This window comes from Geospiza fortis, unplaced genomic scaffold (genome assembly GCF_000277835.1).
Source record: "Geospiza fortis unplaced genomic scaffold, GeoFor_1.0 scaffold12, whole genome shotgun sequence".
Lineage (NCBI taxonomy): Eukaryota > Metazoa > Chordata > Aves > Passeriformes > Thraupidae > Geospiza > Geospiza fortis.
This window is the reverse complement of record NW_005054323.1, coordinates 480,174-504,283: the sequence shown is the minus strand read 5'-3', so window position 1 is coordinate 504,283 and position 24,110 is coordinate 480,174. Positions and strand designations below refer to the sequence as shown.

General features: G+C 38.4%; 1 protein-coding gene across 1 annotated transcript in view; it reads right to left on the bottom strand.

Annotated features, from left to right (window-relative positions):
• Nucleotides 1–23,852, bottom strand: part of SLC28A3 (solute carrier family 28 member 3) — a 37,764-nt gene extending 13,912 nt beyond the window's left edge. The window contains exons 1-8 of the mRNA XM_005420844.1: nt 23,713–23,852; nt 16,050–16,154; nt 12,048–12,130; nt 9,466–9,557; nt 7,889–8,078; nt 5,874–6,018; nt 4,442–4,555; nt 2,996–3,073 (exon numbers count right to left, since the gene is read on the bottom strand). Coding sequence (XP_005420901.1) covers nt 2,996–3,073; nt 4,442–4,555; nt 5,874–6,018; nt 7,889–8,078; nt 9,466–9,557; nt 12,048–12,130; nt 16,050–16,154; nt 23,713–23,769 — 864 coding nt within the window. The 5' untranslated portion in view covers nt 23,770–23,852. The remainder of the gene's footprint in view (nt 1–2,995; nt 3,074–4,441; nt 4,556–5,873; nt 6,019–7,888; nt 8,079–9,465; nt 9,558–12,047; nt 12,131–16,049; nt 16,155–23,712) is intronic.
• Nucleotides 23,853–24,110: the final 258 nt, after the last annotated feature.

Here is a 24,110-nt window from a genome sequence, read left to right as displayed (position 1 = left end):
AAGTACCACCAAGTTCCCTTCCCTGCAAGGATTTCCACTGAGTCTGGTGTGGTGCCTCCACTCCACTCCACCCTCCTTTCCATCCCCCTCAACAGGTGATGGAGAATCATTCTGGAAGGGTTTCAAGTAATGCAGCAACCATATTCCATCCAGAAAGCAGCAATTGTGATTTACCCTGCATTATAACTCCTGTTAAAATGCAAATATAACCCCTTAGTTTCCTCTAAGTGTATCCTCAGTTACCAGTGCACAGAGCCCGCAGTCATTTTCCCACAGCCACGAAGGCTAGGAAGCTTTCATGTGTGTTCATTAATGACATAATGCATTATAAATAAAATCAAGTAACAGAATGAAAAATAACAAACCACTTTGTTAGTTCAGATCTTTTCAATACATAGACTCTATGCCTTTCTAGAGGAGAGTTGGTACTCTAAACAATTTTGATACACATTTAGAAACTCAATTTCGATGATCAGAACATTTCACTGAAAGGACAGAGTGCAATTAACCAATATTGTTGTGCTGTTCAACAAGTCAATATAATGCTGCTTTCTCTGGCTTGGTTCCTTGAACCTTTTTGCAATTCTGCAGGGACAGTTTGCCATGCAGTTTAGTTTAGTAAAATTAGTATCTTTCTCCCCTGCCTTTTCTTTTGTTATTACCACACAGAGGAGGAAGTTAAAATTGTTGACTGCTCTCAACTCCCCTCCTAATTTGTGGCTTGATGTTTAACTTTTTCCCTATTTTCCTTTAAAAAAGTTGCTATTGATATTTAAGAAACATCCAGCTTTTTCATACACTCCTAAATTTTGACCTTGAAAGCAAAGCTTTTCTCAGGGAACCATAGTTCTCCTGGTGTAAAAAAGAAGCTAGAGATATAACAGAAGTCTAATTTCTTTCTTGCTCAAAGCAAACTTTGTCTTTTGTAGTAAACAGGATAGAAGACTTAATACCAAAAGGTCTTTTCCATTTACTTAAGTACTTGGAAGCGCTTATTTATGTGGGCAAGTGGGTATTTTTTCAGAACTCTGAAATTCTGCATCTGCTTGCACAAATACATATTTAAAATAAACCAGTTTATGCATGCAAATATGTGCATTTTTGACTAACTAGTGCTTCCAGAACCGTGTGCTTGCTCAAAGACACTATAGGACTGATAGAACTGGTCAGAACATGTACAAGTGTGCATATGCACAACTGGGATGTGTCCACTCTGGTAACGTGTCCACTTCACCTGGCAGAAAACTGATGTGTCCCTGCATATTGCTGAGGATGCAGTGTGGATACAACTGGACTCTGACAGACATATCCTGCCCCTCGTCTAATCTCTGAGGAGCTAAGCATTGTCTTATGGATGATGCTTTGAAATATCTTGGGGCAACATTTGAAGAACTCATCACAACATGCAAACCTTATAAAATATCTGAAAGACACAAAAAAGCACTTTGGACCTACTAAATGTCTAAATAAATAACAAGTGTTTCAAGAGAGAACAGGCTGGCTGTCACTCACTGTTGTTGGAAGAGGGAATTCCCTGTCTAGAGAAGAAGCAGATGGAGCGTGTTTCCATACGCTTGTCTGCAATCCCATTTACCATATTTATATTCCATTTACCGTATATATTCTTATATATATGCAGCTCTGAAAACCAACTGGCTTTCTTGTTTTTCAATATGAGAATAATCTACTTGTACCTGTTATAGAAACAAGGTCTAGAAATTCCGTTATTTTGCTGGCTTGAACCATAGGATAAGACTGATGTATATTTGCCTACACAGAAGCAAACTTTTGGCTGTCTAGTCCCTAGTTATGGCTTTAGTAAGCAAAGTATCTTGCATTACCAGTGAGTACTCAGAACCATCTTGGAAGAAACATATTCATAAAGCATTGCCAAAAACTTTAGAATCACATATTTGAGCACTCAAATAAGTAAAGTAAATACCTGCTTAAGTAAAGGAGGAGCTTGGAAAGTGAAACAAAAGGTACAAAAGAACTGCTCTTAAAATATAATTCATATTTATTGATAAAATGCCTAAATTTTTTTTCCCTTCTAAGATGTTCTGACTGTTCTTAGTAGCAGGCTATTTTACAGATGGAACCTTCTCTCTCAAGTAATGAAAGAGAAAAGTTTGCAGAACATCTAGTTTGGAATATCACCTCAAGAAAAAAAAAGAAAAGGCATGTAAGCCCGCAGTCAGATATCTGAAATATCAAAAGAATGATCTCCAAGTAAGTCCTAATACATTTCCCATATTTGTTTCAGGTTTATTTATTTGTTATTTGGGTTTGGGTTTTCTTTTGCTTTGTATGTTCTTGATTACAGCCTAAATAGGCATAGTGGCATGAACTGCTTCTCAGAGCAAAACCAGGAAGGATGCTGGTGCAGATTAGAGAGCACAGAGCAGGTACAGAATAGCTGTATTCCAGCTATTCCCAGGAAGATCTCTTAAGAGAGAGATGGGAAATCCCTCTGTGATCTTACTAATGCAATATCATGTAATTCTTCCTGCTTAGGCAGCTTCTAGCTCTTCCCCCAGGCATGAATAAATACACATCTAGGCTCTCCACTTCTTCAAGGGGAAGTCTGTGAAGCAGTGGTCTGTACAGCACTTAAGGGTACAACAGCATGGCATGGTAGAGCATTTTTACTCATGGAGAGGTGGGGAAGATAGGTAGGAGGTAATATTTCTGTCAGTGGCCAGGTACAAGGCTTTTAAATTATTCCTTGTAGAAAAATATTCTAAAGTTCTGTATACATGCAATATATGTTGTTGTTATAATTAGACTAAATAAGGGCAATCTAACTCAGTGTTTGGCAGTGAATGAAAGTGGTCCCAAATTTTCTATTCAGAATATAACATAATAAGGAATAGTTTAGCTGTTGATTTCTCTGGTGACTACATAGGTATCACAAACCACGCACTTTATTTCCCAGCTATACTGTTCCTCTTACCATTGTTTATCTGCCACATACAGTGTATAATAACCATCTTACCTTAAAAGCAAAGAAATGATCTGTGTATTTGTCACCAAACACAAACTTGGCACCTGCATCAGAGTACTCCAGAAAAGTCTGGGGGCAGAAAGCAAAGTAAATTACCCATAAGCTCTGGATGCCTGCCAAAACCATACAAAATACTGCTAGTTGTCTTGCAGAAATATGGTCACGTCCAAGAAGCTTGGGCTCTGATTTGTAGGGTCCAAGCCTTGCTGACTGTATTTGGCTGAACGGAGGGTATCCACTCTGCTCTGTCAAGTACCTGACACAATAGAGGCCATGAGCTACACTGGAAAAAATTTACTTTTTAATCCCAATACTATGGTGCACTTCTATGCTCCATCTGATGCAAATAACTACAATGAATTATATAGCTTAAAATGGAGATTTGACAGCTGAAGTAATGAGTTTTGAAAGGTGCAGCTAAGAGCTAGCCTGAGGGAATCTTCTAGTTCAAATTTTGAATTTTTATAGTTCTGATGAAAATATATGCATTACTGATACCATTTAAAAATGGAGTTAAAGTACAGTTTATAATAGCGACAGTAATTAGTTCTGACAGGATAGACTGTGACTTGAGAACATGAAGCTAGCAAAAAGGGGTACCAGACCTGCTTCACTCAGAGACTGAGAACCTGGTGACAAAACCCAGATGATTCCCACTGCCTGCAGATTAGGCAGACATCAGATCTGTGCCTTTGCTCCTGCACAGCGACAGTACATTCTGCTCTGTCTGGTTTTACATGTCCTTAATTACCTGTGAAATACAGTTGTGAGAACAGTATCCCTGAGATGAAAAGTCTGAACGTCCTTCAGTGGGTACTCTCCGATGTATATTTTGGATGTCGCTTATTCACTACTTTACAGTAACCGACTTTTTAAAAAACTTTGTGTCTGCAGGGCTACCTGTGGATGGATCCTGTCCACTTTCTAGAGATCCCTTCCAGCATGCAGATTTGGATTTTGCCACCTGTATATAGCTGAATTAATTTTCTTGTATGTCATGAGGACTATGAAATGTCTCTGACGCCAGGAATGTTGCTGCTCTGAAGATAATTAGGGCTGTGCCCTGAATCCCAAGGCTTTTCAGCATATTGTGTTTATTGCAAGGATGATTTGGAGTTGAGCCATTTCTAAGAGTTCCTATGAGTGCCTTGACACAACAGAAATTTGTGTTTCAAGAATGCCAATTTATAACTTCAGCCCAATGATGGTAAAGCCATTAATAAATGGTATTACTCTGACCATTGTATTAACTGAACAAAAAAAAAAGAGAAGAAGGTTGAACTCAGGAAGCCAATTACCTTTCTGAGAATCCAGTTTTTCTCAAGAGAAGAAAAAATCAAGGGACAAATGGATCCTTGAACAACCTGTTTGTATAATCTAAGACTCTCAAGACAAAAAATTCTATTAAACAAGCAAGGATTTTGCTCAATAGCTTACCTGGATCTGAATGCCTAGCCAGTTAAATACATCAAAACCCACTTTGGTCCTCAGAATAAGAATCCCAAGAATAAACTGCATTCCTATTCCTGAAAATACTGGTCTCCAAGCAACCTAGATACACAGAAAAATAAAGAAACTGCTTGTTATTTAAATAAATAATAGTTTACTTTGGATGTTTGTTTAAATAATGTAAGGGGGTAGCTTGACTATACTACAGAATGGGAGCAGCTGCCAAAACAGGTTGTAGGGGACTTGGATCTTCACATAACTGGACAGAGCATAAGGAGATTTTGCTACAGGGTTTGTCCTTGGGTAATTTCAACTCTGTTTATGTCCCCTAGCTTTAAAGACTTTTGATACTTGAGAACTGCTCAGTTTTATATTGTGATTCATCATATAAAGGCAGTCATGGGAGAAACTGCAGCTGCTTATGATGAATTCCTCTTCACTACACTGATGATTCCTGTTCTGCTGCCTCAGAAAACACCTTTGTTTTGTGAAAATTGAATCAAATCACTTACAAAACAAAGAGTTACGATGGCATTCTCTAATTTAATCAGATCATATTCAAATAACACAAACCAGTTAGGTACAATGAGGGCTCATGGGAGAGCACAAAGCATTGGAGTATGAGTTTTCACCTCAGTTGGAGACAGTAGCAGTTGCAAAGAATATGGCAAGTTCATTAGTCCTTGTTGAGAGGACTTCACCTGTTAAGAAAGCCTCAGCACTGATGAAAGTAATGAAAAGTATTGGGAAAACTTGGTGACCTGGACAATGTATGTATGATTAATGAAAGAATGCAGAGGTATATGAGGCATGCAAACAGGAGTAAAAGCTGAAGTGGTAAATGTGGTGGCTGAACAAAGCCCTTTGTAATACCACGGCAAAATAGAGCGGATATTTCTCATGGAAAATTAAAATACATGGCATTTGTGAGCCTGTGGGAATGGTGAGCAAAAAGTGAGGACATCAGCTCAGCCCCAGCTGCTGAATTTGCAGTGGAAAACAAACTTGTGAGGGGCTAAGAGCTATATAAGTCTATCATATCACTGGTTCCAGGCAATTTGTACTGATGTGATAACAATGTCCTCAAATAAGTGACTGTGATGTGCTAAGGACTGTGGTGAGGCTCCTGTGGGTGAAAGCATAGAGAAGTTTCCAGTTTGAACTGTACCAGGGCTGGAACAGAAGGTGGACAGCAGGTTCCCAGATAGTGGGACAGGCGTTGATACAGCCCCATACATGGTCCCCAACAGCAAAATTACTTTCCTCAGAAATTAAACGCAGTGCTTGGTCTCAGACAAGGCTATATTCTTACTTTCCCACATCTGTTACTTTTACTAGACTTGGTGCTAGGGTAGGTGAATAGCTTTTTAAACGCAGAATAAAAAAATCCCCAAAAGTGCATAATGGAATAAATACTCACTTGGGTTGGATATTTGGAAAAGATAAGCATCAGGACAACATACATCACAAGCCCACCAAAAGAAATTAGCTGATGGGATCCTCGTTTTGTTGTGTCAAAGATGAGCCAGCAGATGATCATTATAATAAGAGCTGCACACAACACCCTAGGAAATAAAAAGCATCACGATATCCTGAAGAAGATGTTTGGGATATTAATTTCCCTTCCCATACCCAAAACATTTACATCTCTGTTTGTGAATAAACTCTTTGCACAATGTATTTCACTGAAACCTGTAGCTCTACACAAGCAGGAACCTGCCTTTGCTGATGTGCCTCTGGCAACACCTCTTGGCGGCATCTGGAAGAAATGTCCTCCAAGACAGAGTATGGGAGGAAACCCAAGAAAAGCATGAGTGACTCTAGCCTGAGAGGTATTTCTATTAAATGAAATGTGATGTCTTCCTTTCTCACTTCATCTTTGTTTTCTTTCCCCTCCTTTCCTTTGTTGAATCTTTAGTTCTGGGCAAGAGAGGCTGTGGTATTTATGACTTGCACTGTGTTGTTTAGCTGGTGGGCCTATGAAACACACTCTACTGAGGAGCAGGCTATAAACAGTTCATTTCTTTGTAACCATTTGTAGTCTGTTCAGCTATCTCAAAAACAATGACATGTATTACTGTGTTTCAGTGTTTCTATGGTTACCACTATCAGAACCACCTTAAGCTTATTTATTGAAGGTAATTATTGTAACAACAGACTGGAAGACAACACAATAAATCACAGAGAGGAAACACTGTCCCAAGTCTTTAATGCTAGTTTTGTCTAACAGTAAGTGGTAGCTAGATACATCAATTCGATGTTTAGATGGGGATTAAAAACATTGCAGGCAAATTCCACAAAATGGTTTGGTCATTGCAATGCTGAGTAACCCTTTCTACACCTGAAAGACTTTCTCTCTGATGGAAGAAAACAGTTAAGCACCTAACCTGTGATATGTACAATTTAAAGATTGCAGCCCAGGTAATACAGCACTTATTGCCCCCATTTGTGCCATCTGTTCCTCAGGGCTCTCCTGTTCCTTTTCCTACTTCTCCCAGAGAGGCTGCCAGATCATCTAATGGAAATGCCTCTGTGTGACTGCTCTCTAATATGGCTGCTGAGCAGAACGACTGCAATCTTTAAAACACCTTTCTTAGCAAAGCCATTTCTAAATCTTAAGAATAATCTGGGACATTATCCTGAACTGAGAATGACTCCTCCTTAAAACTCTTTCTTTCTCAGCTAGTAGGGGACCTAGCTGAATCAGATGGTAGCTGGCCAATTTCGTTTTCCTTTTATATGATATTTCATATGGTTTTTCTTTGGTCTACGAGATTATTTTTTCTCCTTATTTTGCCACAGATAACTTCAAGATCCCCGGTCACAGCTCAGGAATACTTGAAATAAGTGTCTGACAGGTCTAATTATCTACTATATATCTACCAGATGAATGTCTACTATTTCAAAGGATATGTAAGGTCATACAACCTTATTATGACATTAAATCTGGCTGGCATGTTTTGATTCCTGAAGGTCAAGTAAAAATTGCTAGGGGGATATGTGGAAAAACAGGGTCTAGATAATATACTCTAATCTTTAGCAATTTGCAAATGTTAGAGTTAAGGTTCATATGAACCTAACAGCTCTGTGAACAGTACAGAACTTTCTGGTTTTCAGAATGAATGCAAAAGGCTGCAACACACATGAACTTTTGTGAACATATTCTCTTTCAACCACAAACTTTTCCCACCTCAATTTGTGGTATTTCTCCTATGCTTTCTGCCAAGACTCTTGATCCCTAGCTACTGCATTGAAATCCTGAATGTGTTTCTGATATTTCCTGGTAAATACTGAATTATTCTGTGATTTTAATGAGATATGTGTGATTGACCCATGTCCCTGTTCTTATGGGGAAGTAAAGCTGAAATAAAAGCACAGGGGTAACCTGACTAGAGCATTGTCCTTCTACATAAATAGAAAGTAATTAATATTTACCATTTCAGCCAAAACCACTGTTTCTTCAGATACCGGTCTCCAGGGGAAAAGAATGCAGCAATTCTGTCTTCATACTTAGCTATAAAAAAATCCCAGCAGATGAAGAAGATGGCTAGGACAGTGACGACAAAGAGTGGCAAAGCTCTCTGAAAATTCAAAGTGCAGGCTGCAATAACTACTGCCAAGTATGCTGTCACAGAAACAAGAATATATATGTCAGGTAGGTTGGTCTTTTTTAAAACAGGATCAAATTTTAAATTTATAAGAGGTGATCGAAGTCAGGCCTGCATTTATCTTTTAGGTGCTTTTCTGATTCTCAGCCTAAATACTGAAAAATCATGCTTTTTTGGGTAGTTTTGTTACGTACGATATGCTCATTGATATGAAAGGTGGCTTTCATTCTGTCAAAGCAGATTATATGTTTTTGCCAAGGTAAGTTCATATGAAACATGTTAATCACTGAGAAAAGTGAAACCCATCTACAGGAACTTCTTTTTCCTATGTAAAAACTATGAATTAAGAGCATGAGTCATGCTCTTTTTTTCAAGAGGATGAGTTTATCCAATAAAACTAGAAACAAACACTTATATGTCATTCGACTGATTTGATGACCTCAAGTAATTGTGAAGCTTAAAAGTAACTTATTTCATAAAGTAGCTATGAAATTATTTATTTGACGGGTTCACTGCACATAAATGCTGGCCAAAAAAAAAATCAGTTATTGTAAAGAATGATTGGATTTCATCTGTTGCAAATAAAATAGAAGGACTACTGATTTTTGTAATGCAAATTGGTTTTTATGGAATTAAGAAAATCCTGACATATTCTTAGAAGTCACTCAGTTTCTGGAGCCATAATATGTCTGTACTATGATAAAGCACGACAAGATTAGTTATGAGGGCAGGATACTCAGCATGCAAGCAACACTTTTATAACCACCTCCTGGTGTACTCATGGACATATTTCAAGTCTCTGTGTTCCCAGTGTTCAAGTAGGAAGATCTCAAAAACAAACTTGGTGAAGTAGAAGGAAACAAACCAACCTACTGGCTAATTAGGAAAGGGAGAAAGAAGAATATCTGAATGATTTTGCAGTGCATACTGTCATAAGTACATTTACTCCAGAAAAAAAATTTGCAGTGAATATGGAATGATATGGGTCAGCAAAGAAAGCTTTCATTTCCAGCCTGATAACTTAAGTTCAGTCCTATTTGGTGCCTGACAGTTTTTAAAATGATTTCATGGTCTTGGACAAGTTACTGAAACTGTAATTTTGGAGTCAGCTGGTAATGGAGTAGACCCAAAGTCTGAGCTATGCTGTTATCACAAGTGTAATTGCTAGTCAGACTTTAAACCTGCTGGAGAAGCAGTTCAGCAAGATTTGTGCTTTTGTTATGTTTGGGAATGAGTGGAGGTTTTGCAATCTGGAATTTTCTCTGCAACTAAATTCTTAACTACTTTGAAATACATCGTTAAAGAGAGTCAAGAGTTTTTATTCCAGACAAAGACAGTGCAGCCTATAGTCTCATACAGGTAAATAAAGAAGGCTTCAGCAATCCTGGGTGTAATATACTGTACCTGTTATTAAAATTCCATAGACCACATAACGAATTCTGGTTTTATGTTTCTTGCAAAATTCACAGACTTCATCATATCTTTTTTCTAAATGCCTAGGGAAAAAAACCCCAAAATAATAGACATGTAAGCTTTTGCAGAAGAAAACTGTGTTAAATTGGTCAAAATTTCTCCACTGAAGGTCACTGAATTTGGAGAGGATTATATTTGATCTCAAAGTGCCAAATATAAAGTTCCTTTTGAGAGGGACTTCTTTGTGTTAATGTTGGACAGGTGAAAAAAAAAAATACGGCAGATATCTAATGGGACAATCTGTCATCTACATAATGGGCCAAAGTCAGCAGGTCAGTTCTGCTACCCTCTGAAGTGCGGCTCTTCTGTGAAGAGATCTGTTAACAGGGTTGATGCAAACTGAGTGCATAGTTATAAGATTCAGTGTCCATTACTAGACCCACAAAATCTGTTAATACAGCCAGTCCAGCATTATGATGTGGACTAGTAGTATTGCTGTAATTGTGAAGGCCTAAGGCTGCATTTGTGTGTGTGTAAAATAACAAATACCCATCTAAAACCTTACTACAGCATGCATAGATGTTTCTGTACTTTTTAAAATTTGGTTGTTATTGCACTAACTTTTCATCTCATCATCTCATGGAAGTTAAAATGGTTTGTTATATTTGAATGTCATGCTCTAGTATCAGTTCTTCCAATTATAACACATTTCACTTTCTTTGTTTTCCTCACTAAAGGTAACAGCGTGATTTCATGAGGGAGGTCAAAATTTAGGGAAACAGCAGTAAAGGGAGTTAATTCAACAGAGGTTTCCAATGTTAAATATGCTGGTGATGTAGACTTACATCAATTACAGAAGCAGTGGCTAAAAAAACACCTTCATATTGTGCAAGCTGGAAAAAGATTACAGCTACGTCTCTTTCATCTCAGAGACACTGCTTTAGAGATGCACATCTCTGAAGCAGTCTCTTGCATTCCCAGTCCATAAAGGCAATGTTATATTTAGAGATGCTAATTATCCAGACTGTACTTGTTTGGAAAATAAATGCAGCTGGAGTTAGATGCATACTGAAATCCAACATGAATACCCTTATTTTCTGCACTCAAAAAACCTCAATTAATGTAAAATAAATTTAAGAGAAACAAGAAATATTAATTTAAATTATATCAATACACTGAAGAACAGAGCAGGAGCACACTCCTTCGCAAGTACAGAGAGTAATAGGTTCTCAGAGAAATCCTGATTGTTTGATACTTCAATTTCAGTTCTGGGAATTCCTGTAGCTTCACAAATCATGGCACATTTTTTTCTAACTTGTAAGAACATTAGGGTATCTACCCAATCTCAGCAGAAAGAAAAAAGGAGAAATGAGAGACAAATAGATGAAAAAGGCAGTTACTTTATCAAATTTATGGTTCATCCATCATCCAAAGAAAAAATACCGTTACTGCTACTTATGCGCCCTTTGGGATTTAAAATTCTTACTTTCAGATTACAATTTTTTTGTAATTTCTCCTTTTATCTAACAGCTCTCTCCTTTTTACTTTATTAATTTAGGCTTTTACGACTTTGGTACCACAATATTTTAAAATATTTAAGTACAAAAGTCATAAATATGCAGCTCTGTTCTGAAAAGTGGCAGAAAAAATATGTTCCTTATAAAATTTGGTTAATTTACTAAGGAAACATTCTTTTCTAAAAGCTGATCCAATAGGCTTGAAAAATAACTGAAGATGTTGAAAAAACAGATCTCACTTTAGCACATTAATGTAAAATATTTATATATGTCAAAACTATGCTTGTTTGCATTTTGTAACTCAGAAATCAATTTTCTGTTGTGCATGCACTTAAGAAGCGAATGCTAAAACCTTGCACTTGCAGTGAATCTGTGTTATCAACAGACTAATCTTTCAAAAGGGCTATGTCTTAGACTGCAGGCTATTCAGTACTATCTATTGGAAGAAATCAGTGACACACATGAACATTTAATATGATTTTAAGTATTGTGTCTTAACTTTTTTAATGCCTTAAACAGGGCTTGCAGCTTTCACAAAAATACCTAATCCTCAAGTAAAATGTGGATGTGTACTTTCACTTTGTGATCACTTGGAAGCAGAGCAAACACAAAGCAAAACTTTTGTTCCACTAAAATGGCTTTTTTCACAGCTATTCTGTTCTTACTTTGTGCTGGAGCAAATGGCTATGCAAACTGAAAGACACTAGTGAATCTTCAACTTCCGGAAAGAGACCACTCTTTAAGACCTCTGTGTAAAAAACACTGCTCTAGAAATATTGGAAAAGAAGTTATTGTACAAGAAAAAAAATATTGCTCCTTTAATTTGGTAGGCTTTAAAAGCATAGTTCCACAATCACAGATTTCATTTGTAAGGTATAATAATTTTAAACAAGCTGTGTTTCTGTATTACAAAAATTGCTAGGCAATACAAAGGTCTGTGTAGCATAGGGGTATGGCAGTGAAATTTAGACCTGTCACTCCAGAAGCATAAACACTGGCAGCTTTTTCATTGGGCCAGGATGGAGCGGAAGACTTACTCATGCAAAAACACATTACCCTTTCAGGCGTGGTTGCTCATCATCTATGGAGGCACGTTTGTTTTCATGCAGATCACTCTCAATATTGATGTATTCATCCCCCTGGAAAGCAGATCAGTGCTGAGGTTGTCAGAAGGGTTTATGCTTCTTAGGTAAGGTGCAAAAAACCATCCCCACTAGCAGCTGGCTGAAGCAGCCTCTAGAATTTCCTGCCTTCACTGCATTCATGGCTCCAGCTCTCCCACCTGCCACCAAATCTGTGATTGGTGTTTAGACCAGCTGAGGAGTTTCCCAAGCCATCCACACAATTTCTCAAAATGGAAATAAAGGAGGGAAAAATACCAGCATTACTCAGAGTTGAAGAGGGCAGGGCCTCATAGCTGGAGGCCCTGTACTGCCTATAGTTGAAAAGGGCAAACTGTGAATTAGCCAGCTTGCCCAGCACCTCCTATATACACCTCCAGGTTTTGTTGCTTGTCTCTTTGCAGAACTGATATGATGGAACTTTTGTATACAGAGACTGGTTAAACTGAGCAATGCTCAGTGTTTTAAAAATTTAACTAAGTCGAGAATTTTATTCTTAAGAGAAATTGTTGCCTGAGCCCAGATAATCATGGCACTGTTAAAGCTTTTGTATGACTACAGGCTGCCCTGCACCCTGTCTGGGGACTGCCTTGAGGGCCAGGAGGGGCACAGCCCCGAAGCTGCTTAGCACACTCATAAGGGCTGGCTACCCCCCTGGCTACCGTCATGCCCACGCTGCACCTCGTCCCCTGTCCCACTCTGGTGAGGAACAAGGATGGAGCTTGTCCCATGGCTACTTACCTCCATGCTCATGGTGGGGCCTACAGAGTGGCCAGGGCCCGGGGCAGGTGACCATTGTGTTCAAAGACAGCAGCGTACCTGCATGCGGCACTCACGCCTCTCCCTTTGAGCACTGTGACCGGCTGAGCGGCCTAGAGTGTCTGGCCATGACCAGGGTGATGACAGACAGTCCTGGCCTGGCCTGGCAGACATGTCCTACCCTCTTCACAAGAGCGGCCCACAGTGCTCAGCCACCTTTGGAGCAGTGACAATCTGCAGGTGTGTTTACCTTTGTTATTTTGTCACTTTTGTTTACAGTAAGTCAATTCCCCAGTCTGTTGTGGAAAGCAAGGCCCACCACAGACCTTGCCCTGGCCCCTGCATTCTGGCTGTCTGTCCTGCTGCAGTTGCTGCCAGAAGCCCTGGAAAGCTCTCTGTTAGTTGCCAGGGAGAGACTTGAACCACAGAGTCATGGAATGGCCTGGGTTAGAAGGGACTTCAAAGATCATTAAAGATCAGAGTTCCAACTGCCTGCCATGGGCATGGACACCCCACACTACACCAGGTTTCTCAAAGCCTCAATCAGTTTTACTTTGAACTCCTTCAGGGGCACCCACAACTTCTCCGGGCAAATCATTCCAGGGTCTCATCACCCTCACAGTAAAAAATTTCTTCCTGATACCTGATAGAGACCTACCCTTTTTCCATTTAAATCCAGTCCCTCGTGTCCTATGACTACATGCCCCTATAAAAAGTTCCTCTTCCTTGTTTTTTGTGAGCTCCCTTTAAGTGCTGAAAGACCACAGTGGGACCCTGGAGCTTCTCTTCTCCCAGCTGAACAGCCACATTTCTCTCAGCCTGTCAAGTATCTTCAGGCTTTAATGATCTCAAAGGCAAAACCTAACACATGGTGAGACCAGGGGAATATATTCATGGAAGCTGCTGTTCGTTCTCCTAGGGAAAGCTCAGCATAAGACCAGCTCCTGCCTGCAGTTTTTGGAGCAGGGTGCTATGGAGCTGCACTGCAACATATGACTGCATCTTCACTAAACTCTGTTTCTTTAGCTCTTTGGTCTTGACTGTGAAATAAAGCAAACCTGAAAAATGCCTACTAAGTTACTTTTGGTAACTGCCAGTACTCTTCTCAATGGCTGTACAAGGTAGGCTTCTTATCTGAGGGACACTGAGTGGTGATAATATGTAAATATCATTTATTCCTGAGACTAAATTTGGAATATATTGCATACCACTGCTTCTCACAGATTTTTTTTAACCTACATATAAAATCCAGACAGTCCCAGCCCTCTGGGTGGAAGCGCCATGCTTTCACGTTCCCAGGCAGCTGCACTCCCTTTGGCACTGTGGCAACTCTCCTGGTCACAGCTTGAAGTTCATGTCCTACAGATATTGCTTTCATCCCCACCGTCATTCCTACTGCCACCACTTCTTGCACTGCCTAGGCCACGTCATGCTCTCCCATCTCTTTTCCCCATGCCACAACATACTCCCTGTGTCTGGATCACCCACAGCCTGAATTCTGACTCTGAATTTCTGAAGTATATGGTTTGTTTTGAGAATATAAGCTACTTTTTCTTTTGAAATCGCAAATACAAAAGCATCAGTCTACATCTTTTCACATTGTTCACAACGTATTTAATATTCTTAGAATATTACTATGTCACTCTTGTCACAAATGCTTTCCTACAATGACATTAAAATGTGAGAAAATCTCAAATCAAAGACAACTTTGTGTGAAAGTTGTCACTTACAAATACAAAAGGAAACTGGAGAATGGATGCAAACCCCTTTTATTTTTTTTCATGGCCAAACATGATACCAGGTCTGGCTCATGGAGTGTTGGCCCTTGCTGAGAGTTACCTAAGGGCTGTGTGGAGCATGTAAACTTCTGCAAGCAAAGGGAGACACTGCTAAGTCCATATTGTAAAGACCCTCAAAATAAATTTTTATGCCTCTGTCACAGTGTACCACAGAAATTGCTGGTGCAAATATACACATCTTTGATACTCTTACACCAAGTAGTGGCAGAACGTTTTCAGATGAACTTTTTCAGTGGGAAATTGGTTTCCCTGATAAAAATAAAGCTTTCATAGATGTCAGTACTTTTCTCCAATTTTATACAGTTTCAATCAGTTCTGAAAGTCCTTTAGAGTTTTTTTGTTTTGTTTTGTTTTAACAATTTCCTTTTTCCCAGCTTTTTTGAAGATGAAGGTATAGACATCATCTACCACCGTTCTCTCCTAGGATCTCTCAGCTTCCAATCTAGTTTCCAGAAGTGCTTATCTGAACAGTCTAAGTGATCCTTTCCATCACTGTATATCTGAAATTAATTCAACTCTGAGAGCAGAGACATTACTTTGCACCATGCCTTTGTTGCTTCTGATCATATTCAAGAAAACAATAGAAGATAGAAATGAGTACCCACTGCATCAAGTATTTCTTATATGCTGCTTTGAGTACCATTACCAAACTTGGCAAATAGATATGATTACAATAGAAGAGAATTTTTAGAGTAGCAAGTTATTTCTGGAGTGAGGAGGTGAAAATATTAATACCTAACAATGGTGAAATACCTGCGGATTTTTTTAACCTGACTCTCATGTTTTCATAGTGGGATACTCAGTATGTGGGCTTAAACCAACATACAGTCAAAAGAAGTAAAAATAAATGTGTTTATTATTACAATAATCTGCATTGTGATCTCTTCCTCTCTGGTCAGTTTTACACAGGACCAATTGCCTCAAGTTTGTGTTTGTCTGAAATTTTCCCTGTTTAGGACATTTATTTAATAATTCAATATTAATTTTTATTAGATATTTAGTAATATAAATTCTTTGTCTGACTGAAGGATTGTATCTCTAAAACCAATGATTACAGATTCTCTTTTTTCACCTTCTTATGAGAAAATGGGGCAACTCTGGGGCAACTCTTTATCCAGTCTTCCCCTTGATTACCACTTCTGATACCTCTTTTGTATTGTGTATGAAGCCATTATGACATTGGAATACATTTCTTCTGAACCCTACACGTGCAATTTTTTTTCTTTAATGTATTTTTTGAGAATAGAACATTTTAAATAATATTCAGATTTTGTCAGAATATCTGCCTTGGATATACTAATACATTGCTGACATTAATTTTGATGTTTACTAATTTTCATAAGGTTATTTGGAAGAAAGAAAAAAAATAAAAAACATACCTGATTAATATGCACTGTTTCCTTATTTTGTGAATTCTTGGTTGTCTGTGAATTGTCTCCAAGGCCTTTCAGATTTTTATCACCCACAGCATCATCGCTGTCATTCTAGGACCAGAAATTACATTGGTTCAAATCAGAAGCTGAAAGCCTTTCTTGTGTACAGTAAGAACTGATTTATAATCTGATGCCTGGGCTACCATGGAAGGTGAGTGGGTGACAGGAAATGGCCTCAAGTTGCACCATGAGAGATTTAAATTAGATATTGGGAAAAATATCTTCACTGAAAGGGTGGTCAGGCATTGCAACAGGCTGCCCAGGGAAGTGACAGATTCATGCCTGAAGCATTCCAAAAACCTATAGATGTGGCACTTTGGGGACATGGTTAATTGGTGAACATGGTGGTGCTAGATTAATGGTTGAACACAATGATCTCACAGGTCTTTTAATACCTAAATGATTCTACAATTTTCTGTGCTACTTTACAACAACAGGGGACCCAAAACTTGGTGTGCAGAGCTGGGCTGTTCAAGTCCCTGCACTACTGCACAAAGGTGCCTTGGTCATGAATGGTGCTCAACTAATGAATCTGCTTTTTTCTTGACTAAAGTCACATGTCTCCCACAGTGAATTGTGCTGTCCATTTCCTCAGGACTGGTTCAACAAGTTTATAAAATTCCAGGCCTTCTCCTCAGCAAGGGCAAAATGGACTATTTGGGGCCTTGCCCAGTTGTTAGTACCTTTGCTCCAGTATTCATGCTCCTTACACAGATGGAATAAATGTGAACGTGTACTTGTATTACTCTAAGAATAAAACACTCAGGGCATCTTTAAAGAGAGAAGTTAGCTTTATCCCATTAATCCTCTGAGTTATACCGTTTATCAGAGAGATGAAGACAGCCATAACCAGCCCATTTAATTTTAATTTTTTGAAATAAATCCTGAATCTCATTTTTCTTGTTTCTTAATGTTTTGAAGGATATCTCTTTTTAATGGTGTGAGAACATCTGGTTTTGTAAGAAAGCTGTCTAAACAAAATTTCAGATAACTTACATCTGCAATTGTTGTGAATGTTTTGTATTTCAGTGGTTTCTTATGGCAGCAGTTACAGTATGATAATTTCACTGGGTTTTATTGCATGAAGTATCTCATTATTTACATGGTAATAAACTCGGTAAATCAGTATTTTCAATTAAAACAATCACTTCCACATGAACAATACAAAATAACCTGAATCATGGTAAATTCATAAAAATTTCTAAAGACAAAAATAAGCAGTACTACTAGAAATAAATTGAATTTTGCCTTTTTGCAGAAACATGGCCTTAGAAGCAACTAGACACAATCCTTACTAACACTTTTCCTTAAAGATACTTTGCCTCTAAACTTCCCAAAAAAATCAGTTTCAGTCAAAGTGGTTTTGTAACTTTTTGTGTCTCGGAGAAGAGAGAGTCACAAGAGGTTTTTTATTCAAGTGTTGTGGCCTTGATACATAAGTTTCCTCACTTCTTTCTCTTAAGAGAGGCATTTCTGTTTAGAAACACTTGTCACTTGTTTGCCTGCTAACCATACTATCAGAGGGGTTTGCTATAGCTGCCCCCGCAGCCAGCAACAAACACAACTACTGAACATGCCATACAATTAAAAAAAAATCACAAGAAGCAGAGATTAACTGTAGCATTGAGATATATTAAAAATACTACAGAGGACAGCCTTGCAAAATCAAAGTGCAAAGTGTTCTGTAATTCACATACAGACACCCCACACACACCTGAGAATGTTGTCTTTGAAGAGTTCTATACTTGCTGCTGAGGTAGAAAAAGCAGAGATTTCCTAGCATTTTTTCAGTAAATGTGTGAAAAATAATAATGATGCAAGTTGCTGTTCATGAAATACACAAGTAAAGGATAATCTATGTTGGAAGACACCTCTAGAAGTCACTTTGGCGAACCCACTGCTCAAGTGCAATAATTACATAAGAAGTTTCATTTATAGAATAAGTAAAATATATGAATGTATGAGTAATGTAACAAAACCATTAAGAGCATCACACAATTGCTGGAACTCAGTAGCCCACACTGCAGATTGATAGAATTCTGTCCTTCTCTGTGAATTTAAAAAGATGCTATTTCAACTGATCATATAACATTTCTGGATTATTACTGATTCAGTAGAAACTGGTTAATTACTATTGTTAACACGTTTGCTCTAGTAAGATTTCTGTTGACTAGAATAGTCTTTGAATGAGTGCCATGAAGCTGAGTTGTTTTCTTATTTCACAGGCGATTTTTTAAGAACCAGGTCTTCATTCTCCCCTTTATAGAATTTTTTGTTTTGTTTGGTGAAAACAAATTATTTAACCCTACTGTTTTAAGAAAAAAAAATCTATTTTTGATTTCTAGTAAGAACAGAAATATTCAAGTGACAAATAAAATTACCTATTCCCCTTTCCTGCTTGCTTAGTATCTGAGGTACTGAAGGAACGCCTCAACAAAATATTGGTCTGTGCTTATCACCTACTGTTGCTGATTGCTATATGTAAGCAGCTCAGCACAGGCAGAAAACGTCTACCTCATTTAATCAGTATCCTTTTCAACTCCCTATAAATGTCTGGAGAACAAAACAGCGCAAGAGAAAGTGGGAGTTCAGGCCTTAGGAACTATAGTTAGCACAATCCTGTTATGAGCACAGGCCAGTACAGCAGCATATTAAGTCACTTCTGAACCCCCTCAACCTCCAGGTGACATGAGAAAGCAGGAAGTTCACAGAGAAGCTTCAGAAAATTCTCTTTGCTTTAGTACACAGTTAAAGGATTACAGAATTGGCCCATCTATTTTGAATGCTTGTAATATGACAACTGTTTTGAAACCTTGTTTCTGCTTTCACAAACTGCTTTACTTTAAGAGCTTGGAATTCCCCTCTTGTAAAATACTTGATTAAATGACAAGGACATAGCTGTGTCAACTGTGTATGCTCTTTCAATATTTGTTTAGTTCCCTCTTGACGAGCTGTTAATTCACCTAGTATTGTTGTACAACTACATTCATTGATCTTCCCTGCCAACTCCTCCTTGATTTTAAAGTAGGATGGATTTTGCAAAGGGCTATTAGCTTCTGTTGTGTTTTTAACAATAGTAGACACTCTGTAGTAGATGGTGTAATGCTCAGGCTAGTTAGGGAGGAAAATAGGATGACCAACATTGCATTGAGGCAGCTGCTTAAACTGTTTATGGTTTAAGGGTGGGTCCTTACATTATGTTGGAGATTAGAATCAGGATACTCAAGGAACTGACTGGAAAACAGATGCTTCAAAAGAAAATAGTTAAAGTTATAATGTCGGATTCTTCTGCATCTCAAGAGATTTTTCATTGTATTTGCCCAGCAGAAGTTAAGCCATCTAGTTTACAGTTTAAAACTTGCTTTTCTTTAAATATTCAGCTACCCTGAACACCATTCATCTAGGTTTCCCCTAATGTACTATCTTTTGTTAGCCAGTGCCGTGATTCTGGAGTTTAAATGCATTTTAAATATTGAGAAAGAATTTATTTAAATTAATAATCACAGCACTCATAAATACCTGTCGAATTATAAAACTCAGTCTACAAGGCAGGAAGGATGAATATTCATTATCCATGTACTAAACTACAGCAAATGAGTTGTATAAACAACAGATAAGAAAAAGGTTCTGCCAGGTATAAACTTAGCAGCCTACGTCTTCGTGGGCTGTTTTGAAAAGGACTGTAAATAAGACTCCCCACCTCTGAGTACATTGTCGTTTTCTTAAAAAAATTTAGGTTTCAGGGTAGGATAGTTGGCTATTATCCTGAAATGTAGGGGTTTTAATTAAAAAAAACCACCCAAGTATGGCTTTGGAAATCAAGTTTTGAAAATGTGGAAAAGGATTACATAATTTCCTCTCTGGATCTAGTTAAATAATGCAGTGCAATGCCATCTTCATTCCTAAGGGTAAACATAACAGGGATGCTCATGAAATATAAGTTCTGAATAACATCTAGAGTCTTAATTAACCAACCAGACAAGAGTATCTAGGAAACAGTGAAAAATGGCAATAAACAAAAATTGTATTTTTTAGGATATGTTTTAAGCTTGTTTGAATGAAATGGATGCATGCCTTGTGACAATACAAATGTCCTATGCACTGTGAGCAAAGGACAGAATATTAAAGGGGATCCTTCCTCAAGTCAACTTCTTAAGAGTGTGCTGCGTTCCGTGCTCTGCTACAGAAACAGGTACAGGCTGTTTAATGCATCATAACACTAGGGATAGGAGGCCAGTGAACAATAAATATTTATTAGCTGTTATCTTCCCTTTGCCCTGTATTTATGTTTGCCTCTGTGTTGCTTTTAACTGTACGGCAGTTTATTCATCCCACCTACTGTTCCTTTTTAAGATGCAGCTTTTATAATTCCTTATGGAATAAGTGTGACTTGATGTTTAATGTTATCAGAGATCTGAATTATCAGAACTGATTAGATAAAAGTTTTGCCTCTTTAATGAGGACTAAAGACAAGCTAGGTAAATCCAATCTCAGTTTTAGGGTTATTATTAGCAATACAGGGTTTCTGAGCAGGAAACTGCGGGCAAGTGTAGTGGTCCTCCAGCCAGCCAGTGCCATGTATGAGAGGTTAACTGAACCACCTTGAAGGCAAGAGACACAGCAGCATTTCCACACATTGCATATGACATTATTGTAGCTATAGATACAAAATCTGTTATGCTGGTATATAGGCGCGTAGCAGGAACAATTTTCTGAATTGAGGATACTGATTGATCTAAGTTCCTTAAATTACACGACATTTTTAAGATGAAAAAAAATGACAATCTGAATGTCTCATTATAAACAGTGCAGAAATCTATAGATTGTACCTATGAGGCAGCATCCAAAGCAGGCAACTTTAGCATGTAGGTCTTAACAACTGCATTGGATTTTATTAAGTTAAATACTTTATTACTGAAGGGTAGGAACATGGTAGGGAAGACTGGCAGTATGGATAAAGAAAGCTATGTATCTTCTTAAAATCTATAAAAAAAGCTCACCCATTGTATTACACCCAGATGGCTGTGGGTAATTGAGATATTCCTAATACCAAAAGGGAGAGAGACAAAGAGGGAAACAGCAGAGGTATACGTTTGGGGTTTATTGTCTGTTGTCTTTTGAGACCATTTTGAGCTGTTAATAAGGGGGAAAGTTGCTTCTGAGTCTCCTAGGTACTGGCATCCCAAGGTAACAATGCATGACCTGCAATTTCAACACTACACTCAAGTGGAAACTGCATAGTGCACAAAAGAAGTAGCTGGTATTTTGCAGAACCAGGCATTTTTAAAAATGCAATTAATGGTATTAATGTAACTTCATGCTGCACGGTTGCAATCCTATCTGAAAGTTCACATTTTTTAAATGAGGGTGTACTACACTACTATTGAAAATAGTGATGCAGTGAAAATCCTACCACAGTACATACAAATGGATGTGCGTGTTTACATATCAATAGCAACAGAGATTTTGGGAAGAGCTCATAGTTATCACTCTTTGACGATTTGTGGGACAAATCAAAAAGCAGACTACTCTATATTGCAACTTCTTCATCCCGTTAGCATCCCTTTGCAACACAAAGCACAGTGCTTCTCATTCTTGACTTAATAAAGGTCTGATATATGATCCTTCATCGATCACTTGTTAACTTTGAGCGGCTTTGTATTACATTGAGAGTTGTTTTACTAACTTATTATACTTTACAAATCGCCTAACTCGGATTTACTTGTCTGTTACTTTATCCCTATGTGCATTAATCACTAAGTGGTTCAGGTGCATCTGAAGGTACCTACGGATACTTAAAATGATACCTCTGCACGGATACTTAAAATGGTTTAAATTACACCTTCTCCAGAATACTTCTATATTTTGTGGTTTAGGTAAGATACTCATTGCTTAAAGATCCATTTATTTTGGAGGAATTATATGTTCACTCTTTTTGCAAGGAAAGCTTTAAACACAAGAAATAGTGGGACATGATGAGACTGTTTAGTTTTTAGGTGGTTCACAGTGGCTTTTACTGTGATTTGCTTATATACAGAATTTTACCTATTTCCTTCTGTGTCTTACTTTTTCTAGGGAGTGACTTACATATTGAAACAGAGATAAGACCGTGTAGAAGTAAATAAAAATGGCCCAGGTAAGTTAGCTGCGTAAGGCAGAGGGTTAACCCGGGTTACTATACTGTGCTACACAGATGTCCGAGGAAAAGGTGATTTTTCAGCTTATGCCATTTAAGAGACTTCAACACCGAGCTTTTGCAGCTAGGGACTCCTCTCCTTTTTGAGTTTGTAAGTACAGATTTAGGAAGCGGATGGCACTAGTTTAGTAACATATTTTGTGTGAAAACACAGGATAAAACCTCTTATCTCTTTTACTTGAACTGACGGAGACTCAAGTTCAAATTGCTTATCCATCTGTTCCCGAAGCACAGATGAGTTGAGAGCGCTCTGATTACTCAGGAGAAAGGCCTAACCACTGGGCTATGATGTTTTAAGAGTTAACTCTCTTGCCTACATTCCGTAAATATTCCCTGACAGGCTTCTCTGTCCGAATAGCGCAATGAATAAATATACAGAGCAGTTGAATGTCGGTGATGTTATATAATAGTCCACATGCTTAGCATTTACAAAGCCCCTTCTGTGTTATTTGGACAGTGCCGGCAGATACCCACATCAGCTACACACTTCCTGCTAGCTGAGATCAGGAGCAGCGTATGGATCGGAGACCGCAAAGGAGAGCAAAGAGCTGCTTTGTTAATATAGCCCTCCAGAGTATTTCACAGCCACTGTCTCTCCCCGACTTATTCTACTTTCAGCAACAAGTACAGCCAGCCAGCCCGGCTGTGAGTTCGCAAGTTCCTGTTTGTGTCTGCTCTAATTCCAGTGAAAGCACAGGGATGCTGGGCACTGGGAAACAATAAATAAATAAATAAATAAATACCTTTGGTGGTTTTTTGTTGTTTTTTGTTTGTTTGTTTTTTGTGGTGTTTGTTTGTTTGCGGGGGTTTGTTCTTCCGCTTATGAAATCTGCGGTTTTTAAACGGCTGTTAATATTACTTTATGCCTAGAAAATGCAAAAATCATCTGGGTTGGCTCCTTCTCTTTGCACTCTTCTCGAGAGCAGAAGACAATTGCGCTTACTTCATGCATGGAAGAATGCTATGGCTCACTATGATTACATTATTACTTTATAATTTTTCTCATATTATTGAAATACATTGCTTTGATGAGTTATGTGTCTGCTGCATAATGCTGCCCTTCTCTTCAACAGAACTGTAAATGACCTATCCTCAGAAAAAATCAGCAACTGATAGAGCAGATGGGAGCCAGTTGTGAGATCCACCAGCCTATGAAATGTTACCAAGTCAGGACACTTTTCAAAGCTAGCTGTATACCACTGAGGAGAGCATAATCCTGAATAAATCAATTGTGCTCAGCTTTTTTTCACAAGAGCCGTGTACTTTGGCAGGGTATCAGCACGTAGAATGATGTAAAATACCTGCAGGCAGAGCGCAGAAAATGCTTTTTCTTTGTTCGGGGTCTGAATCCAACATTGTTCAATGTTTTTAACTGTTTCCTCTTCCCCAGAAAGCAAAGGAAACCACGCTTACCTGGAAGGCCAAATTGCGCACTCCTGAGTGATCACGGTTGGTCTCCGTCAGTTCCATGTGCCTGGTATGGAGTTTTTGGGTGAACGCTGGAATATTGGAAGCTACTTGCAGCACAGGACAGAATCAGTCAGGACCTGGTTAATCCACCTACAGTACCGGTACCACTTGAAGTCAAGTTAGCTGTAGGCCTTCTCAGGTTACCCTTACTCCCACTTAGCTCCACCTTCTCCCTCTGCTAGCGCAGCCCCTTTTGGCCAGCTTGGAAAACGGCCTTCAGAGACAAGAATGGAGGGCACCTGCAGGCCCAAAAAACATCGTTTATACAGTATATCTCTGGGTAGTCCTAAAGGCAAATATGTGTACTTGTATGACTTCTGTCTTTCCTCATTTGCGTGGGA